At 39.3% G+C, this 21,947-nt stretch overlaps 1 protein-coding gene across 6 annotated transcripts in view; it reads left to right on the top strand.

The window, feature by feature from the left end:
- The window catches only part of LOC122558896 (tubulin tyrosine ligase 3-like), a 71,576-nt gene extending 54,719 nt beyond the window's left edge, over positions 1-16,857 (top strand). For 5 of the 6 annotated variants that reach the window (XM_087994170.1, XM_043707820.2, XM_043707819.2 and 2 more), the window contains 6 exons: positions 3,271-3,396; positions 5,704-5,893; positions 8,435-8,583; positions 11,289-11,532; positions 12,365-12,800; positions 14,628-16,857. In XM_087994170.1, coding sequence (XP_087850296.1) covers positions 3,271-3,396; positions 5,704-5,893; positions 8,435-8,583; positions 11,289-11,532; positions 12,365-12,800; positions 14,628-16,319 — 2,837 coding nt within the window. In that variant the 3' untranslated portion in view covers positions 16,320-16,857. The remainder of the gene's footprint in view (positions 1-3,270; positions 3,397-5,703; positions 5,894-8,434; positions 8,584-11,288; positions 11,533-12,364; positions 12,801-14,627) is intronic. The other variant, XM_087994171.1, reaches the window with a different exon arrangement.
- Positions 16,858-21,947: the final 5,090 nt, after the last annotated feature.

Raw genomic sequence — 21,947 nt, 5'->3', positions numbered from 1 at the left:
TGTCTGTGCCGATTGTCTAATGCTTCAGCAGCATGACTCATTACAAATTCAGACAATATTTTAACTACATAATCTCCCAATTTCTGTAAATTGTCATACAAGGTCATATCTCTGAGGCCAAATCTTTTACAAAAAGTAGGTTGTTGACTTAAACACAAGTAACATTTTTAAAGGTTGATATCCACCCTCTCCCATCATTTCACTACCTGAATGTTTATGATGGCACATCAGCTGGTCTCAGAGCTGCCAATTTGGAGACTATTTCTGTCAACCTTTCCCTGCACAAGAAACAACAATTATTTTTCTCCTTACAATTTTTATTTACAAATAAATAACTTCCATGGAGGCAGTTTCTGTTGACTAAATTTATCTAAATTTAAGCCACAAAATTTAATTCAGTTTTTAACATAGAACAGAAAAGAATGCCACGTATCACTCAACATGTATTAAAATATAAAGTTCACTCTTGTCCTCAGCACGAATTAGCTCAGTCCAGTCCAATTCTTGAATTGCATCGTTATATGGATCATCAACATTATCACCATCGGCAATCATGTCATCAGTCGTATAATTTCACCAGTAATCTTCTGTATCCTCAACTGCATTGGATATCCCACATTCTTTGAGCACAATTTCTATATAGATTTCACCCTCGGCACTGCAACATATTAGTTCAATCTGACTACTTGCATTAAATAATTAAGACATACAGGAACCTGGTCCACATTTTCTTTGAAACTGCATCTGAAAATTAAGTTGCTTTGCGATTTTATAGACTTCTATTAACAAGTTAAACTTTGTGTGACAACTCCAGGAAAAGTATGGCTTGAGCTCCTAGGTGCTATCCCAGTGAGAGTAATAAGGTTCTGACGGGAGACACTGAAATCTTGGTTTTCTGTCACAGTACAAAATTGCTTTTTTTCATAAAGCTTGATACACTACCTAGGAATGGCTTTGAACTTTATTGGTGCCTATATTTTCCATTTAGTTAGATTAGATTCCCTAGTGTGGAAACAGGCCCTTCGGCCCAACAAGTCCACACTGACCCTCCAAAGAGTAACCCACATAGACCCATTCCCCTACTAATGCACTTATCACAATGGGCAATTCACCTGACCTGCACATCTTTGGACTGTGGGAGAAAACCCATGCAGACAGTCACCTGAGGCTGGAATCGAACCCAGGTCCCTGGCGCTGTGAGGCAACAGTGCTAACCACTGGGCCACTATGCCACCTTAGTTTTAGGGCAAAGATTTGGATAGATCCCTCAGAATGCATTCTGATGATTTTCATTGATGTATTTCATGATTTAATGTGGCTGTATGCTCATCCATTTATCCTGAATCATCAATCTAAACTGTGTAGATAACTTTCTTTCAAGCTCTAACTTTCTTCTCCACTATCTTGAATATTCTAGCTGCTGCACAATTAGTTGTCTGCTTTGCAATCTCAATGACTATTTTTTCTTGATATCTTATCACTATATTAAAAGACAGATTGGAGTGAACACAGTGGAAACACTGGTAACACTCCAGGCTATGGTAACACTGTCAGTGTGTGTTAATGTACACAGACTCAAGGAACTAAATAGCCACCTTCAAAATTGTGTTATTCCATGTTTGCATGAATGAAGAGGTTTGCACGAGAATGGGTTTGACCCCCAGTAGCATGATGGCTCAGCAGTTAGCACTGCTGCCTTAGAGCATAGGGGATGAGGGTTCAATTCTACCCTTGGGTGACTGTCTGTACAAGGTTGCATTTCTCCCTGTATCTGTGTGGGCTTTCAGTCCAAAGATGTATAGGTTAGGTGGATTGGCTATGCTAAATTGCCCATAGCATCCAGGGGTGTGTAGGCTAGGTGAATTAGCCTTGAGAAATACAGGGATAAGGTGAGTCTGAGTTGGATGCTTTTTGTGGGTCGGCATGGGCTGAATGGCCTGCATCCACACTGTAGGGAATCTATAATTCCAGCTGTGTTACAGTAAGGATGTATAAAGCAAAAGATAGGTGTTCATCATAAAGATGGCATTGTAAAGACATGAAAGCATACATTATAATGGTGAGTGGGAAAGTTGTCAAGAGAGAGATAGTTGAGCTGCAGGAGATGTTGCAAGCAGTGGTAAGTAGACAGGGCTTGGATCTTTTGGCTAAAAGTTGGGAGTCAACTAATACACAAATCAGCTATTATTCAAGAATATATGGTAGACTGAATTTTGAGAAGGTTTGTAGCTCAGGTTGAGGATTTGGATGTAAGTTTGCTCACTGAGCTGGAAGGTTCATTTTCAGACATTTTATTGTCATACTAAGTAATGTCATCAGTGAGCCTCCGATGAAGTGCTAGTGGTATAGTCTGCTTTTTATTTACGTGTTTAGGTTTCCTTGGGTTGGTGATGTCATTTCCTGTGGTGATATTATTTGCTACTATTTTTCTCAACGGGTGATAAATGGGATCTAGGTCAATGTGTTTGTTGATAGAGTTCCAGTTTGAGTACCATGCTTCTAGGAATTCTCATGCATGTCTTTGTTTGGCTTGTCCTCGGATGTATGCATTGTCCCAGTCGAAGTAGTGTCCTTCCTCATCTGCATGTAAAGATACTACTGACAGTGGGTCATGTCTTTTTGTGGCTAGTTGATGTTCATGTATCCTGGTGGCTAGTTTTCTGCCTGTTTGTCCAATGTAGTGTTTGATACAGTTCTTGCAAGGTATTTTGTAAATTCCATTAGTTTTCCTTGTTGTCTGTATAGGGTCTTTCAAATTCATTAGCTGCTCTTTTAGTGTGTTGGTGGGTTTGTGGGCTACCATGATGCCAAGAGGTCTGAGTAGTCTGGCAGTCATTTCCATGATGTTAGGACAAGGCAAACAGAGACACACACGAGAATTCCTAGAAGCATGGCATTCCAATCGGAGCTCTATCAACAAGCACATTGACCTGGATCCCATTTACCACCATCAGAGAAAAAGAGCAGGAAATGACATCACCACAGGAAATGACCTCCATAGGAAATTACATCACCAACCCAAGGAAACCTAAACACATAAATATAAAGTGACCATACCACCAGTGCTTCACTGGAGGCTCACTGATGATGTTACCTAGTATGGTGACAAAACATCTGAAAATGAATCATCCAGCTCAGCGAGCAAACTTACATCCATTTATGATAAAGATTACAGAATTTTACCAAAGTGAGTCTCCTACTTTGTTCTACTTCGTATTGTCTCAGCTTGACAAATGGACTGTCTTAATCATTATCCTTCATTGTCTTCAGAGGATTTCAGAATGACAGCAGCCCGGAGTATACTGAAGTGGGTTGTGGAACTGAAGAAGAAGAGTGATATGCCTCACAAAGGACATGATTGGAGAGACAAGGCACCAAGATCTTCTGTGATGGAAGGTAGTAGAGAAAGGGAAGTCCCATGTTTCACTGTTACAAAATATTGAGGAGAAAGGGACCTTTAGGCTCGTGATGACACAAACTAAAGAATGCAATTCTGAAGTTCATTGTGGTACGAAGCAGAGAAAATAAAGTGAGCATGGGTTTCACCATTATACACAATTGTATATATTGACTCTTTTGTGAAGCAAATATACACCTTTCAAAAACTAATTTTTACTGGACAGCAATAGACCCAAAAAAGATGAATGGTGAAAAAATCACATTTGATGGCCCTTTTAGTTTCATGTGTTATATTCTCTACTTTGATGAACATGATAATGTTAAGTAAAATGCACTTGGACAGTCTCAATCCAGTTCTTCTGGACTGAGCCAATAGGGGAAAGGCAACTCACAATTTGTCATAAATATTAGAGTTATTTTAAAGGGCTTTGAAGTGGAAAGCTAAAATGGTAGACCACTACACTTTGGACTTCCAAGAGTAGAGATAATGTTTTTTATTTAGGGACATACAAAACATGGATGCATTTTTATTCTGTATTTAACTTGGAAAGTATCAAACATAAAATTATCATAGGATTGCAAGAAATGTCTAAACATTCCTTTTCCCAGTAATGATTTATCCGTTTAAATATTGTTGGAGTCTGAAGACTTCCTATGAATTGTGGCATCAGTCTTTCATCTGGGTTGTTATTTAAGGTGAATTAGTTGATCCTATGCCACAGCCGTTTACATAGTACATACAAGACATAAGGTATTTTAATTCAGGGTATGCTGGCATGATTTTTCATTTATGTTTAAAATTTCTAAATTCTAAGTAGCATGTTACTCATTGAGGCCAGGTGAAGATAAGATGTGGCATGTCAGATCCTCAGTGGCATTTTGAGTACCACTAAAGCCAGTTTAGCAAATGGCGACGCATGTTAGAATTATGGCATTTGAAAAAAATTAAATGCAATGTGAGTTTCAATCTTCAAAACTCCTGGAATTTGATTTTAGAGGACTCTTCTGTTCATCAAGACTTGGATAACTCAAGATGTAGGATGCCCACACTGAGCATATCTTTAATTTATTGCTCCTTTATTCCATTATCTATTAATTTAGTTATTTTCTAATCTCATGTCAACATTAATAGTTAGATTCTAACATTATATTGACAAGTACCAGATGAACCAAATAACTTATACCCTATATATCTCTTAAATTATATTGTTTTGTGCAAATCTAGTCCAAAATGAATGAAAACATTTTGTTGACAATTGAACTGATTGCACAGCAACATTAATTTGATTGGAAGAAGAGTTACGAGATTTGTAACCAAACTCTAATCCGTTGTCATGGAGAAACCCAAAATGCATTCTAACAATAGCAGACTGTTATGAAAATACAACTGTTAGTTGGTAGAATTTGTTCCAGCAGTGTGAAGAATTCCCACCATTTGACATGTTTAAGGATGAAATGAATGTTCTGTATATTCTGCAAAAGTCAATTTATTTTACTTGTGGAGGTGGTAACCTCTTTGTAAAACCTGTTGCTAAGTCATTCACAAAAGGGGTAAAAAAGGCCAATAATGAAAGCTTCAATGCCGAAACTAGAATATTTATGAAAATGGAAGTTGGCAAGAGTTTCTCCTTGACTGTATCATAAATAAAGGCAGTGCATCAGTGAGCCATACAGATTTGGACTATCTCAGAGAAAAGGTAATAAAAATAGAAACAGATCATTCGGCTTTGACCGAAGCATCGTCATATTCAAATATGTGAAACAGACACCCAACCCAGTCAACTCTGCGAAGTCCTCCTCACACCACCTTCTCATGGACATCTGGGAAAGGCCAATAACTGTTGGCCTTACCAATGATATCCAGACCTTCGTAATGATTTTTGTTTCATTTTTATTATATACTGATGGCACAGGACCTGATATCATATTCTCTGAGTAAGGAAGAAAAACCTGTTTGCTATCCACTGACCCACTCTGTTGAAAATTTACTTACAAGGATGTTAGATGTACAGAAGAATCAGCCTAGTTATGATGCCTGCTAATGCCTAATAAAACCAACTACGTAGGTCATATAAGAAGGGCTACTAAAATTGTATGTCATAGGGCCTTGGTGCCTACGTAATGTACAGTTTTCCAAAAAAGCATCCATGTCGTCTTGAGAGAATAAGAATGTAGAGAAGCTGCAGTAAAAAGAAGGGGAAATAGTAATACTAAATTTTAGTTTACTTTTCATTGTGAGTATAATTATTAGACTGGTTACTGACAGACAATGACAAATAGAAACTACATTTTTGATTTTCTTAGCTTTTCACAGGCAGACTCAAAAGAAGGGTGGTGTTGTTCCAGTTCAACTAGTCGAGACAGCACTCCGTGCCTGTGAGGAATATTTAAACACCATGGACCACAAAGACATTGATGTGAGTCTCGATACACCACCGGCAGTGACAGAAAGATGCTGGGAGGAGACCATCCAGCAATACTATGAGGTCATTCAGTAAGTAGAACTGGTTCATCTGGCAGCAATGTTACCCAGAACTAGAAGCATGAATTTCCATATTTCAGGATTAATTCTTAATAGCTGATGCCATCTAATAATTTGATGTCTGCTTTGAAACGGTCGGTTGCCTTTCTTAGAAGTCAGTTTGTAAAATATATTGACAGCACTTGCAATTTATTCACTCAAATGAACACATTCAAATACTCGGCTAGCATTTATTGCCCATCTCTACTTGCCTGGAAGGCAGTTAAGAGTCAATCTTATCACTTGCTACAAAAGAACTTGTCTTTATCTTAGATATGTTTCAGACCTTTAATTAGACCACATTCATTTACAATAGAGTTTGAAATGATTTTGCCGGATAATGATCAACTTGCAGTTGTTAATGAACTGTGTCATAAAGATTTTAGTTAACAACCCACTATGAATTTGACCCAGTTCTTTTTGACTTCTGGGTCATTATGTATCTGGCAATATCCTGGTGACATTCTGATCAGCAAAGGAAAGCCTACCATTCAAGGCAATGGTAAGGCACGGCTACTGCAGCAACATCTATAAAGATACAATTCGTAATGAATAGACCACATAACCTCAAATAATGAGGAAGTACATTCAAAGAAGGCCTTAGTCAAAAGCCATGCCTTCACTTGGTAAGCAATTGGAGGAAGAAGAGGATTCTTAGGTACACTGTTTCCCTCCAATTGATGCATATCTGGCAATTCCCCTCATTGCCCCACCATTAGTCACCACTAGTGTGTGGCAATTCTTGGTGACAGAAAAAAAACAGCATTGATCTGAATGAGGTAGTTCAGCATCCCAGCATCTGAATCTGAGGAATAGGGAATGTGCAACCAGCATGAGTCTTGGCAGAAGTGGGATTTGGGGAGGCAGTGATGGTAGGGTGTAGGTGGGTATCTTCAGGTCAGGGTGGTGAGGCAGTAGTAGGCCCCACCACATAATTTGCAACCCATTGTCCCTTCCCTACCTCTTCCTTTTGCTTTAATGGACCAATGTTAAATTTACATCTGGTCAGTTTTTAAATATTTAGGTAAATACTCAAGGCAATTGTCTTCAACCAGTAATGACAGTTCCATTGAAACATAGAATCACTACATACTGTATGGAGATGTACATGACCAAAGTGTCATATTTCAGTCACAATGCGGTAACTTTAGCTTTTAGTGCAGGTGAGTTTTGGTTGGATAAAAAGTCTAAACGTTTTGAAATTTTCAAACACGAGCCCAAGCCACTTCAAACCCACCAACGTACAGTTTTAACAACTGGAACCTGAGGGTTGTTGGTGGACAAGATAGTGGAAGTCATCAACCTCCCCTCAGGAGGAAAGCATCTTTTCTAAAATATTTTAATGAAAATGTACATCACAGTTTTTTTTTGTCTCTGTTCTATATGGGCTGGGTGGGTTTCCAGTCTCTTGAGGAACTGAGCAGCCACAGAGTGGTGAGGACCAGTGGAAGAAACAATTAAGTGGCTCACGTGAACTGGTCTGGACCAGGGACAACTGGGAGTGTTTCACTGATTTTCTGAGGAAATCTATTACTGTCCCCATTGATCATGTCCAACCTGGGCCACCACAATCTAACATTCTCCTTGCACATCCATGTTGTCTTCATACGTCCTCCAAGGCACCCTATCACAGTCGACCGCACAAATTCACTTGGATCTCTCCCTGTCTCCCAGTTCCATGCCTCCTTCCTCTCTGATTTCCCACATCTATGATTCATCAACGTTTCTTCAAACCCCTCCTTCCCCAAAACCTAGCTCAAGTTCCTCCTCTCACTTCCTTGTCCTCAGATTTCAGCCATTTTCTGCAAGGATAACATGCCAACAGATACCCAACATCCTGATCTGGCTGCCTGGGACTGGGGAACAGAATGCAAACACAATAATGCAATCTTTCTCATTAAATTCCACCAGGGCCGTAGGGAAACCCATTCTTCTTGAGATTCCTGACCACGAAACCTTCTGCCTCTGTATAAGTAAATATATTGCCTCAAAATTGCAACAAGAAACTTGGTAATCAAGAGAATAACACAACTTAAGGAAGTTGTAATTTGATGTGAGTTTTTAATTTTAATTTTGATGGAGAGTGAAGGGACAATGTGTACATTGCAGGGCATTATCAAAAGTAAAAAGCGTAGAGATTTAGAAATCCAGTAGTAAAAGACTGTTCTGATCCAGTGATAGAATCCCCAAATCTGGGCCAGGAAGGTCTGTATTCAAATCCCACCTTCGGATGTAATGGCCATGGAGGTGTGTCGTAACATGTCCAGATGGTTGATTTTAAAAATTTAAATAATTAAAATATTAAAGTAACCAAACATCATATTCTATCATAACATGTTAAAATTTCATCTAGAAATAAGCCTCAAAAAATAGTTTTTGTTTGCTTCCAAAATGCTCTCAATCTAAAACTATAAAACACAACAGTCCACTTGCCACAGTAAAGACCTGCATGATTTGGTTTCTGGAAGCTTTTTTTGTACTTTTATATTGCATTGTCATATACCTCTGTCTCAGTGAGGGAGCAACAATTCAGAATTGGAAGATCTATGCCGCGGTTTGTGAAAATATGCTGAAGCAGCTACAGGAAGTGAATACACAGCTGAAGATGGAAGGAATGCGGAACATCTGGATTGTGAAACCTGGAGCCCAGTCTCGTGGCAGAGGTATGAGAACAGAGTCTGATCCAAAGTGGCCCGCAACCTTTATGATTTGAAACTAAGCTATAAGATCTAGTTCTATGTTCTTTGTATTGTAAAGGAGGGGAAACATAAATTGCTTGGTCATCTCATGTATTGGAAAGGATCTCATAACTAATATACCTTTAGAATGCCCTTTATATGGGAGGGTCAGCATTATTTATCCACACTTTTTATTTCCCTTTTACAAGGAGAGATTAACATTACTGATGCATCTTGTTACCTCTCGAGTGGTTTCATGCCAAGGTATTAATTGTTAAGTCAATAGGTACTTAAGCAAACCAGATTCTTTATGAATTGAGGCTTGCATTTCATTCACTGCTATGTGACTACAGATTTTATAACTTCTTAATTGGAGTACTTTTTTTCACGGGAGATTATCACAATTTTATCATGCCCACTCACCAGTTCTTAAGACAGAAAAGATCATGTCACCAAATCAATGCATGCAGTCAGACAATATTTAGTTATATTTATGTATTTGTAAAATATAAGAAGCATAAAAGACATGCTGCCATGCTGAAAACAAAATAGCCAGACTTATACAATATATCAGCTCTTTCAAAGCCAAGAAAAATGTCAAAAATTTGTACCTCTTTGTAAAAGATTTTTTTTGTGCAATGGTTTCCATGGCAGTTACATGGGATTCAGTTTCTTCAGTGAATTCCTCATCGCTTATCCACGTTAAGAATAAAGTGGGAAATGCCAGACTCAAGGAAACAGTGCATTTTCATTGCATCTTCTCTGCTGTTATAGAACCATGTGCTAGTAATCTGCAAAATAGACATCCACACATTGACTGGTATCCAGTTCTGCCTTATTAACCCCAGAGGAATAAAAGTGACAGATTCATTCATGTAGAGGGGCTTCCCCAGCAGAGTTAGACAATAATAATTTGTCATACAGCCACTGAGCAAAGGCATTACAATATATTTTGAAAATTTCACTCTGTAAAGGAAATCAAATATCCATGAAGACATTTCTGTCATGCATCCATCAGTTACAGACCATATGAAGGCTTCAACTCTGTTGGTAGAATCTATTTTGCTTTTCTTGAGTTTGGAAAGTTACACTACTTCAGTATATTCCTTGTAGAAAAATATTACTGATCTGTCCTTCAATGAGTCTCTGTTTTGAAGGCTATTTCTTTTTCAGATCAGAGGAACATATGCAGTTGTGTTGCCCAGGGTTGATATTGGAGTCCCTGCTCTTTCTGAAATGTATTAATTACCCGGATTTGGATAAACAGAGGATAATTTCAACATTTGCAGATGGCACAAAACTGGGAAGTGGAATAAGCAATGAGGAGGATTGTAACACGTTTTAAGAAGTCCATTGGCAAAGTGGTAAAATGGACAGAAACATGACAGATGAAATTTAATTTGGAGAAGCATGAAATTTTACATTTCTGTCAGACAAATAAGAGAACAATATAAATTAAATTATATAATTTTATAGGGAATGCAGAAACAGAAGGGCCTGAGAGTGTGTCTACCCAAAATTTTGGTGGCAGCACAAGTTGAAAAGGCTACGAAAAATAATCAGATGTGATCCTTGCCCTTACAAATAAAAGTGTAGAGCACAAAGGTGAGGAATTTATGCTAAACCTTTATAAAATATTGGTCAGGCTTCAGCTAAAACACTTGCCTGGAAGCAGGATGGGAATGTTGGGTGCTAATTAACAGCTTAGTCTTATTCTCCCAGCCAGATTGAGAAGATACTTGCCTGTCAAACAGATAACATTTAATGTTAGAGTTGATCGGCAGAATTGGCCGTGGTGATATTCAAACCCACACCCCTGTCAAGACTGGAATCTGGATCCAGTGCCTTAGACTGCTCAGCCACACTATTGCTGCCTGAACTGCTGTGCTCTTCCAGCACCACTAATCCAGATAACATTCAAACCAGCCTTCACGCGTGGAGTGGAGAAGGTTGGGGGAGTGAATACCTTGAGAGCTTGACAATCATAGATGTTGAGGTAGATGGAGGATTTGGGCACTGTGGAGGAGATTATTGGTAGGATCAAGTGACATTTGGAGATTGGACAGACCGTAAAGGCAGAGATTGGAAAGGTTTTAGAGTGGTGGGGAGACATAAAAAGAGACTTGAGATGGGGTGTGTATCAGAAGGAACTGATGGTGATGGAGATTGTAAGACTTGCATTATAAAATATCACTAAGGCCTCAGGGGCCATAGATTGGAAGGGCCTTGGAGGTAGGAAGGAGAAGGTTGGAAGAGTTAGTGATGGAGGAGATCTCATGGACTAGATGGGAAGAATTGGCAGTGGGTCATGAAGGCTCAGTAAAGCAGAGAAACTGAATCAGGAGTTAAGACACTTATGTGAATACACTAATTGAAATGATGGCAAAATGGTAACTTTCAAAAGGGAATTAAGTAAATATGTGAACAAATTTACAGGACTCTGGCAAATGAGATATTAAATAGTTCTACCATGTATCCACGGTCTGCATATGTGCTGTACTACTCTGTGATTCTTTGAGCTTATTTATAAACATAAATATGTCTCTCAGTTTGTTCCTCAATTGGAGGGTAGAGAGTGTATATTTCCAGTACAACTGTCGGTGTTGTAACCTACACCTCTTTCTGACTATTTGCCTGAAGTGTGGTTTCAGTTGGGTGGAAAGTGAGATTTTTATTGTCTATCTCTGCAGGAATCACCTGCATGAACCGTTTGGAGCAGATCGTGAAGCTAGTTTATGGCCAGACAACTCTCATCACAGATGGCAAGTGGGTAGTGCAGAAATACATTGAACACCCGTTGCTTATTTATGGGACAAAATTCGATATGCGGCAATGGTTTTTAGTGACAGACTGGAACCCTGTGACGATCTGGTACTATAAAGACTGCTATCTACGCTTCTCATCTCAGGCATTCTCATTGGACAATCTAGACACGTATGTATCACCATGACAACTCAGGCAATTTCTCTTGAATGGTAGTTCATTGAGAATGAAATCTCATTAACAATAAGGGTAATAAATGGGGAACATGTGCACTTGAAGACAGTGCCATTAAAGAACTGGGACTTTGGGTTGTTGGCCAAATTGGGTTGAAAGGGCTGTAATATTTTTGACTCTCAGCCGTAGGTCAATGCAATGAACAGTAGTTGTGCTAGAATGAAAATGGTGGCTGACAAACGAGAAAAATTTAATGATAATCGCCTTCCCAAAATATCTTACTCTGACCCCTAAATTTCAACTTGACTTGAACTCTCTTACCCTCTTCTCAGCCCCATCTGATGGAAAACAGGCAGGAAGAGAGACTTAAAATGGATTGTAGAACTTAGCTTCTCCTTTCTCACCTAAATATGACTGACTACAATTTGAAGTTGGAGAAGGCAATGAGTTCCCAAGATTCATTGTAAATGTGGAAATCAGGTTCAGTGATAGCAGATCAGGGAATTATGCTTTGCAGCCTACCAACTTAGTATATGCAAAGGGGAACGACAGTTTTGCTGCACCATTTATCTGTTGAAATATGCTTTCAATAGCTGTTAGGTTTTGCTTGGGATTGAAATGATCAGTTATGGAATTTTAGCCTTTCATTGTTCCACATAAGCTTGTAAGTCAGACATATCTTACAGATATTTTTCCTTACAATACTAAAGCAATGCTTTATGTTGTGCAATGTTAGTCATGTGTAAATCCTCTATGTAAATGATCATTCACCTTAAAGATAACTGCAGTTCATCTTATTTCAGCTAACAAATCTCTCTTTGTTTTTTAGAGCAATTCACTTGTGCAATAACTCAATCCAAAAACACTTTGTGGCCTCCTCCAGTCGCCACCCGTTAGTTCCTAGAGACAATATGTGGTCGAGTAACCAGTTCAAAGAGTATCTGAACAAAAATGGCTTTGAAAACATCTGGGACGATATCATCTCTCCAGGCATGAAGAAGGCAATTGTGAATACCATGCAGGTAATGCAGGACATTGTAAAACCTCGCAAGAACAGCTTCGAGCTGTACGGAGCCGATTTCCTGTTGGGAGAGGACTTTAAACCATGGCTAATTGAAATTAATTGTAGCCCCACAATGTCACCTTCAACACCAGTGACAGCCACATTGTGCAGCAATGTTCAGGAGGATACAATAAAAGTGATTATCGACCGAAGAACTGAGAAGACCTGTGACACAGGTGGATTTGAGCTTCTGTATAAACAGGTAATATAAATGCCACTGACTATAGGGAAAAGCAAAGGGAAATAAAGGGAAATGATTGCTTCCTGCTCAGAATACTGGACAAACATTACAATGAAATAGGAATGTATAATCCGGTTAGTGGCCTACCGCTACAGGAAATAGACTAAGAAGAAGAAACTATCTAAAAAAAACTCTTATCTTCTCAGCTTTAAACCTGAGAGTCTCAGATACTCAGATGTTGGATTCTGAAAGCATGTGATATTGAAGTTGAACATTAATAACTCTGTTTCTCTCAATGCTTTTCTCCAGCACTTTCTACTTTTATTTCAGATTCTCCAGTCTGTCACGATTCACTTTGGAAAGTGCACTGATTCTGAAACCCCGCCTCTCCAAGTCACCATCAAATTTAATAATTTAATTAAAGCACGCAAAGTCCATAATTTACTTATCTAATGGAATCAGATTAACAGAAAACACTGTCCAAGTTCCTGTACTCAGCAAAAATTACTGTTTATTACAATAAATAAGTTAATACAATAATATACAATAAATAAATAAGTTATAGCCACAAGTAAACAAAATAGTGAACGACCAACATACAGCTCCACTAGTTGAAACTCTAACTCCCTTCTTAAAAATCCCTAAACACACAAATTGAAGTTACGGGTGGAGGAAATAAGCAGTAGGGAAGCACAGTTTAATACCACTGGTCCACAGGATTGAGACAATGTTCTTTTTGCTCCCCAAAATTTCTTATTGCCTGATCTCCTTCCACTTCTTTCACTTTTTCACAGGAGACTCAGGGTGATTGGTACACTAATTATAAAGCCTTGGAGTTACTCACTAAAGAGTAATCATAATTGTTGGCTGGCTGACGACTTCTAGGTAGACAAGCAGGAGGCTGGAAAACACAGCAAGCCAGGCTTTTCTGAACCCTTTCAAGTTTCACAATATCCTTCCGATAGGAAGATCAGAATTGCATGCAATATTCCTAACCAATGTCCTATACAGCCACAACATGACTGCCCAACTCCTGTACTCAATACTCTGACCAAGAAAGGAAAGCATACCAAATGCCTTCTAAACAATCCTATCTACCTGTGATTCTACTTTCAAGACGCTATGAACCTGCACTCCAAGGTCTCTTTGTTCAGCAACACTCTTTAGGACCTTACCATTAAGTGTATAAGTCATGCTAAGATTCACTTTCCCAAAATGCAGCACCTCGCATTTATCTGAATTCAACTCCATCTGCCACTCTTCAGCCCGTTCGTTGGCCCATCTGATCAAGATCCTGTTGTAATCTGAGGTAACGTTCTTCGCTGTCCACTACACCTCGTATGGTCTGCGTGAACTAAATTCGCTTTTTCGGAGCTGAGACGATTCAATGACTGACAATTGTGCCGAACGCATCTTATTATTCCAAGATCTGTTGTACCCCCATCCATACCCCCTTCCCCGCAACCCACAAACCGCAACTCCCCCACCTCCTCCCGCCCCGACACTTCCCTGACCTCCATCCTTTCTCCATCCACTAGTTCCTGTAACTTCATGGAAGAAGCACACTGAACATTTAAGCAAATCCAAGATTAAATTAAAGAAAAATAAGTGCTAACGTTTTCTCTGATTATCCCTAGATTTTTGAAAACATCAAATTAACTGTCATTTATTTTACCCAATTTTCCACATATCTTTTACTTGCCACAATTGGATATGCATCAAATCCAATAATTTATTATTATCCCCATAATGCAAATGTTCAGGGATTTTATGATAGCCATAAATGCTGATATGAGATCTTGCTTTGTTTTGTCATTTACAAATAATTTGGTTTACTTTCTTTTACAGTGTTCTATGGCCATTCCCCTTTACTTAGGAATCAATCTGCTCGTTGAAGGATCAAGCATCAAGAAACCACTGGCACTTATTCCAAAGAGCCAGAGCAATGGATTGCGTAACATTTCCCAGATCTCTGAAACCGTGCAAAAAATATGTGGTCTCACATCACAAAACCGCCAAGTAGCCCTGAATGATGATGTAAATAAAGCAGCTAACACCGAATCTGCCAAAAATAGAGACTATCCCAAACTATGCAGCAATCCAATCAAATCAAAACTTGCCACAATCGACAGCAATCCTGAATTTGCAAAACATCCTCTTAATTTACCAATTGCAAAGAGTTTCAATACTAGCAATATAAAGAATCTCATCTATTTTGGTAATGAAAAGAATCCTTTACTTCCAATTCAGAGCAAAGTTCCACCTAATCTCAATAATACCGGCATTGCAAAGAATCTGTTAAATTTCAATAATTTGAACATGGTAAGGAATTCTTTAATTCCCAACCACTTCAGTATCACAAAAAATGTATTATACTCAATGAATTCTGGTGCGATAAGAAATCCTTTGAATCATAGTAATTCTAGCAATACAAACAATTCTTTAAATCCCAGTAATCCCAGCATCACAAAAAGTCAATCAAATTCGACTAATTCCAGCATGGCAAAATATTTATTAGATTCAAATAATTCCAGTACTCCAAATGATTCATTAACGGCTAATAATTCTAGTGTCACAAAAAATCCCTTAAATTTGACTGATTCCAACGGTGCAAAGGACCTGTCAAATTCCAGTTCTTCCAGCACTACAAACAATTTGTTAAATCCCAGCCATACAAAAGATTCTCCCATTCCCATTCATTCCAATGATCTAAACAATTCCACAGGTCCCAATCCTAACGTTGCCAAGAATCATAATATTTCCCAAGATCCCAACCATATTCAAGACAATGGCAGTTCCAACACTTGTGGGAAAGAGAAAACTGTTGACAATACCAATAACTCCAGTAAAATAAAAACTTCCAGCATTTCCAAACATCACCACAAGCCAAGGAATTACACTTCTTATAACCGTAAAAAAGCAAAGAAATTAAGCAGCCCCAAAGTTCTGGGCACCAGTATTGTAAAAGCATGGGATGAAATGCAAGAAATGAAAAATAACATTGCTGAAACAACCCAAGCTACTGAAACTGAAAACAATACCAAACTTGACCCAGGTGACCAAGTGGAACACAATTATGAAGTGCCAAAGTTTAGCAAGACTGAAGCAATTAAGAAAGTCAACAAGCAGCGTTTACAGCCTAGATCGAAGATCACGCAGATGAGTATGTCTGTAAAACATCTAATTTTGCCCAATCGACAGATGCTCAGAGATCCCCTCCATGTAAATTTGAAATGTTTGAGTCTTGATATGTTGAACTTTAAAGACATGCAGCATTCCAGATCCTCACCTGCCACAGATGCAAATAGAGTTAGAACTGTCCATGAGAAATCTGCTCCATTGCGATATTCCTACAATTCACCAAGGCTACACCTAAAAGATCCGAATATTCCACAGCTTCATATTACTGGCTTGCAGCCACAATTTAAAGCTTCAAGTGATATCAGCAACAAGTACATTGAAACCCATAAGAATGCGACTAGCAACCTGTTCAACATTAAGAAGCATCTGCTGACCAGCTCTTTCCCACTCTTTCAGTAACACAGTTATTGTGCTGACAAGTTGTTCTCAGATTATCCAATAATTTCTCGTGGATGTTTGTGCTGTCAAGTCCTTTCCAACTGTTTCACTACACCAGACTAAGTTTTTGCACTACCTCTTGGCAGGTTTGTGCCCTCTGAAATTACCTTTCGATAAAATGTAGCTTTTACTCTGTCGACAATATGCATCATTTGGCAGCCATTGTGTTTTGAAAAGAAGCTTATTTTTAAAAGATATATCATTTTATAATCGTTTAAAAGCCAACTGCTTGCACATGTCAGGTTTTGCAGTTGGATCTGAAAAATTGAAAGTGATTTTAATAATGAATTGGACATTGTTCTCATCATTGATCATAGTTTGATTTGTTTCTGTCTTTTTACATAAAATAAAACTACCTCTGCTTTTGTCAATCTTCCAGCTAAACTGAAAACGCCGGTGGAAATTTGAAATGCAAAACAAGTACTAAAGCAACAGAATGTGTGGAATAGATCAGATACAATAAACATTGAACTTAACAAATAAGATGCAATCAAGTACAATAAATGTGAAATGTAACAAAATATCTCGAGATCTGAAAGTATCTATGCTGTTAATTTTATGCTTATGTGCTTTTCCTGCATGCAAATCATTGTTTTCTACTGATGTGTTATTATCACAGTTCTGTCTCAACTTTTCCATTATAAATTACTATAACCAGGTTTACAATGAAAATTGTGGCACTGGAAAAGCACAGCAGGTTAGGCAGCATCTGAGGATCAGGAGAATCAACGTTGATTTTCCTGCTCCTGGGATGCTGCCTGAACTGCTATGATTTTCCAGCGCCACGCTTTTCAACTCCGATCCCCAGCATCTGCAGTCCTCACTTTCTCCTTATAATGAAAATTGCCTGTGTACATTTGCCACTGTATAATCACTGATGCTTCAGAACCTCAGTTTTGAGTTCTTCAACTCCTCAGTTGAGAATGCTGTGCTCCACTCAGCTCTCATTTTTCTTATTAATTTGTGGGATGTGGGCATCCCTGACTTGGTCAGCATGTATTGCTCATCCCTAATTGTTCAGTGGATCTGGAGTCACATGGTGGCCAGACCTGGTAAGCATAACAAACTTCCTTCCCTAAAAGACATTAGTGAACCAGATGAGTTTTTAGCAACAACCAACATCATCATCATTAGACAAACTTCTTTTTAATATTGAATTCAAGTGTTACAATCTGCCAATGTGGGATTAAAATCGATGTCACTAGAACATTAACTTGAGGCTCTGGTATGCTCATCTATAGACACCATCTCCCCTAATTGTCATGTTTTGCAATTTAACTATTCATTATATTTAATCAAAGTAAATCAAAATAGGAAAGAGTGTATGGATTCAAAATGAACATGAATTAAATCGAAAAATCCTGGTCCAATAATGCCCTTTACCCTTACTCCATTTTATTTGACCACTATATTTAACCTTGACTGCCTGTGAACAATGTTATGGTTGATCAACCAGTCTGACTAACTCAGACCATTAGAGGTCAGAGATTATCATTACTCAAATGCATGAATGATGCTGCTCGTTTGAATTCCAACATTCTTCAGTATAGACCAGGCAAGTCTAATTTTCCTAATTTTCGGTTGCTTTCATTCTCCTTATCAACCGTAAATCACATCTAAATGAGTTGTCAGGAGGCCAACTGTTCTGATGTCTCTATTTCTATCACTGAGCAGGCTGTGCAGAAAAATGAAAGAGTAGATAAAAGATGATTGAATATTTTATTTCCAGGGAGGGAAGGTGAGACAAACAGCAAGAAGCACAGACACAGATTGTAAATTTTGTGCAGGTTTTTGTTTAAAAAACACAATAATTTTCCATAAATGTATTTGCCTTTTCAAAACAGTTGCTGATTTTTTTTTGAGATTAAGTATATAAATGGGCCTAAAAGTAGGGGGCACTTCTACTCCTAGTGGAGGTGTTCTGTAGCTCTAAGTCAATCGCTCAATTATGACCTCAGATCATTACTTGTGCATGAATTGGTGAAATACCAAATTTTATGGACAGGTGGTCAGGAAGGTCTGCCCTCTCCCTCTCTGGTCTCTACCATCTAGGCACTGTATTTAAGTGCATCCAGTCAGTACTTCACTGCCTGCAACACAGAAACAATACTTGACCTCTGCTCAGCAGCCTCACTCACCCTGAAAATGCTAGAGCCTCAGCAAAATGTGACACCGCACTTTAGAGATGCTGTTCGGAGAAAAGGAGTTAGCTACATGGGTTGACAGCCGTAGACAGCTGAAGAGCACCAGCCACAAGAGGATGAATGAAATGCTGTACTCTTGCAAGCTGTGTACCACTTGCCACCCAATGCTTCATACCTCCAAGTACAAGTTAGCCTTGCAAGATTGCTACTGCAGACGAATGTCACACAGTGGGATGGGTCCCAGGCATCTCCATCAAATGGCTCATGTGCAATCAATTGCTGTTATTTAATTGCACCATAGTGATGCTATATTCAAGTATCTATCAAGGCTCACACTTAAAACATAAAAGGAGCTACAATACTCAGATCCTGTGAACAATCAGCCTTTATCACGACAGGGATAATACATACATCTGGTAGCTTGCATAGGAAACCACAAAGGATGGCTTTGAGTCAAGTACCTCTTACTGTATAGAGTCATTGAATCATAGAGTACAGAAGAGGCCCTTCAGTTTGTTGAGTCTGCACTGACCAAACTACTCTAAATGTAAGCTAAACATGCTTTCCAGCATTAAGCCCATTACCTTGAATGGGGATAATGACATTTTAAGCATTCATCGAAATACCTTTTATAGGTTGTGAGGTTTTTCATCTCTACTACCCTCCCAGGCAGTGCATTCCAGATCCCCTCACCCTCTGGGTGAAAGTAGTTTCTTCAAAACCCCTCTAAACCTCCTGGCTTTCAACTTAAAATTATGTCTTCTTGTTATTAACCCTGTAGGTAAGGGGAACTGCTGCCTCCTTTTCACCTGCTTCTGCCCCCCATAATCTTATAGTCCTCAATCAGGTTTCCCCTTCAGCCTTCTCTGCTGTAAGAGAAACAACCTGAATGTATCCAACCTATCTTTACAGGTAAACTGCTCCAACCGGACAATGTCCAGGTGAATCTCCTCTGCACCCCCTCTAGTGTAATCATATCCTTCCTATAGTGTGGCAACCAGAACTACACCGGATGTGGCCTAGCTAAAGTTTTGTCCCGCTCCAAAATAACCTCCCTCCCCGTATAACCTATGCCATGGCTGATAAAGGCAAGTGTCCCATGTGCCTTTTTGACCATTTTGTAAACTCGTTCTACTATCTTCAGAGTTCTGTGGACATGCATACTCCCCCCCGCCAAAAAAATCACTTTTTCCCTCTGAGCTTTGTAATGTCCTGCCATTGATTGAGTACTCCCTTGTATTGTTACTTCTTTCAAAAACATAAGCTCTCATTTTTCAGGGTTAAATTCCATCCACCACTGATCTGCCCTTCTGGCCAATCCATCTACATCTTCCTGTTAACCTAAGACCATCTTCCTCACTGTCAATCATCCAACCAATCTTTGTGTTATCTGCAAACTTACTTATTACCCTCTGTACCATCACTCTCTGTCTCCTGCCACTAAGTCAGTTTTGGGTCCAACTTGCCAAGTTACTCAGGATCCTATGTTCTTCTACTTTATCAGTGTCCCTTGTCAAAAACTTTACTCAACTTTCAGGCACTCAGATCATACAATACTATATTGTCTCTCACCAACAATGGTTCTTTGATGAAACTGAACCAACTTTCATTCGGATATCTTTAACACCTGATTAACCACATACCAGATTTTGCATCCTGCTAGCGCACATAGACACTAATGAGGGATCAACATCTCTATCAGAATCCATTAATAGAGGGATCATGCTCAATGTACTCATATAAATGATTTTTTTTCCTACAAGAGAACATGCACAAATAAAGCACAGATCTGTCCACACTGGGAGTAGCACTAGGTTCCTGACCCCACATGAGGAACGGGCTACCAAGCTGTCTGGGGAAACAAGGGGAGTAAGCTTGAGATGAAGTCAAATTAGATATCTGCAGTCCTCCAGAGGAAAAAACCTCCAATCTGCTATTCCCAATTGCAATATTGAGCGCCATTCTCTTAATTAAACCTTGGGTAAGGATGGTGGCTCAGCACACCAACAAATCTTTGCTTTTCTCTGCAGCCTCCAAGTCTCATTCCCAAGTCAGGATAATAAAAAGGAGGTTGCAGTCCCCAGGGCTATCTCTACCATGAAGGAACAATTGGGAACCTCAAAGGATGCACCATCGGTACCTTCTTGCCCAACCTTCCAGCAGTGCGGAGTCACTCACCACAGTTTATAAACTATCAAGAATAGACTTGGATGTTAAGACCAAGGGTAGTGGAATAGACACACAGCATTGGCACATGGATCAGTTTCTGTTGAAGGATGGCAACTTTGCACATTACATTACAAGGGAGTTCAGGGCTTTTTGGGATATCAATTGGGTTACGGCCAGTAATCCATCAGTACTTTGGGACACCACCAAAGCGTTTTTAAGAGATCTGATTATTTCATACTCAACAATGAGAAGGAGGCAGAGAGAACAGCAGCAGCTGATGCTTGAGGCATGGCTGAAGGCAGCCGAGTCGGCATATTATAGCAGAACATTTGTGGTTAAGTTACAGCAGGTCATGGCTCTCTGGACTCAGTGCTCACACAAGCAGCAAAGAAAGAGGTCTCCTTTGCAGAACAAAGGCTGTTCAAATATGGGGATAAGCCAGGTAGATACCTGGCTTACCTGGCTAGGAAAAAAGTGCTGTGCAGTCCATTGTGTCTATTAGGGAGAGAACTGGCAACATCACTCGCAAGCTGAAAAAGACTAATGCCAGATTTTGGGAAGTCTGTGTAGAGTTATACTGGTTGGAGGGCTGGATGGAGTAGTGAGAATGGAATTCTTTTTTGAAAATCTGGACCCCACCGGTATAAACACAGATCCAGTCTACCTTTTTAAATGCAGGCCTGATGATGCAGGAAGTGCAAGAGGTGGTGAGGCAGCTCGAAAGTAGCAAGACACCCAGTCTAGACGGGTTCTCAAGTGAATTTTACAAGGAGTTTATACACACATTAGCTGAGCCACTTATGGAGATGTATAGTCATTCATATAGCCAGGACTGCCTTCCACCCTCTCTTAGGATTGTGCATCATATAGACCCATATCATTGTTCAATGTGGACTTCAAAATTTTATCAAACGTGCTGTCTCTGAGGATGGAAAAGGGGTTGCCTGTTATTATAAAAGAGGGCCGTAGCTCCTCCAGCAATATCAGGAGGGTACTGAACATAGTGAAAATATGTCAGTTGGTGGTCTCTCTGGATGCAGAAAAGGCTTTTGATTGGAATGGTCGTATCTTTTTTGTTGTTTTAGATCGCTTTGGTCTGGGAGGGGCCTTTGCCAGGTGGGTGGCAGAGTTATATAGAGACCCCAAGGCGGTGGTTATCACAAATGGGGTCAAATTAAGCAATTTTAATGTGGGGAAAGGCAGCTGACAGGGGTGTCCCCTTTTGCCACTACTATTTACCTGGGTAATTGAGCTGTTGGTGGAGGCCATCTGAAAG

The sequence above is a fragment of the Chiloscyllium plagiosum genome, unplaced genomic scaffold (assembly GCF_037043375.1).
Source record: "Chiloscyllium plagiosum isolate Xiang-an unplaced genomic scaffold, Cpla_swu_hap1 HiC_scaffold_14, whole genome shotgun sequence".
Classification (NCBI taxonomy): domain Eukaryota; kingdom Metazoa; phylum Chordata; class Chondrichthyes; order Orectolobiformes; family Hemiscylliidae; genus Chiloscyllium; species Chiloscyllium plagiosum.
The sequence above is the reverse complement of the archived record's forward strand: the minus strand, read 5'-3'. Positions and strand labels throughout refer to the sequence as shown.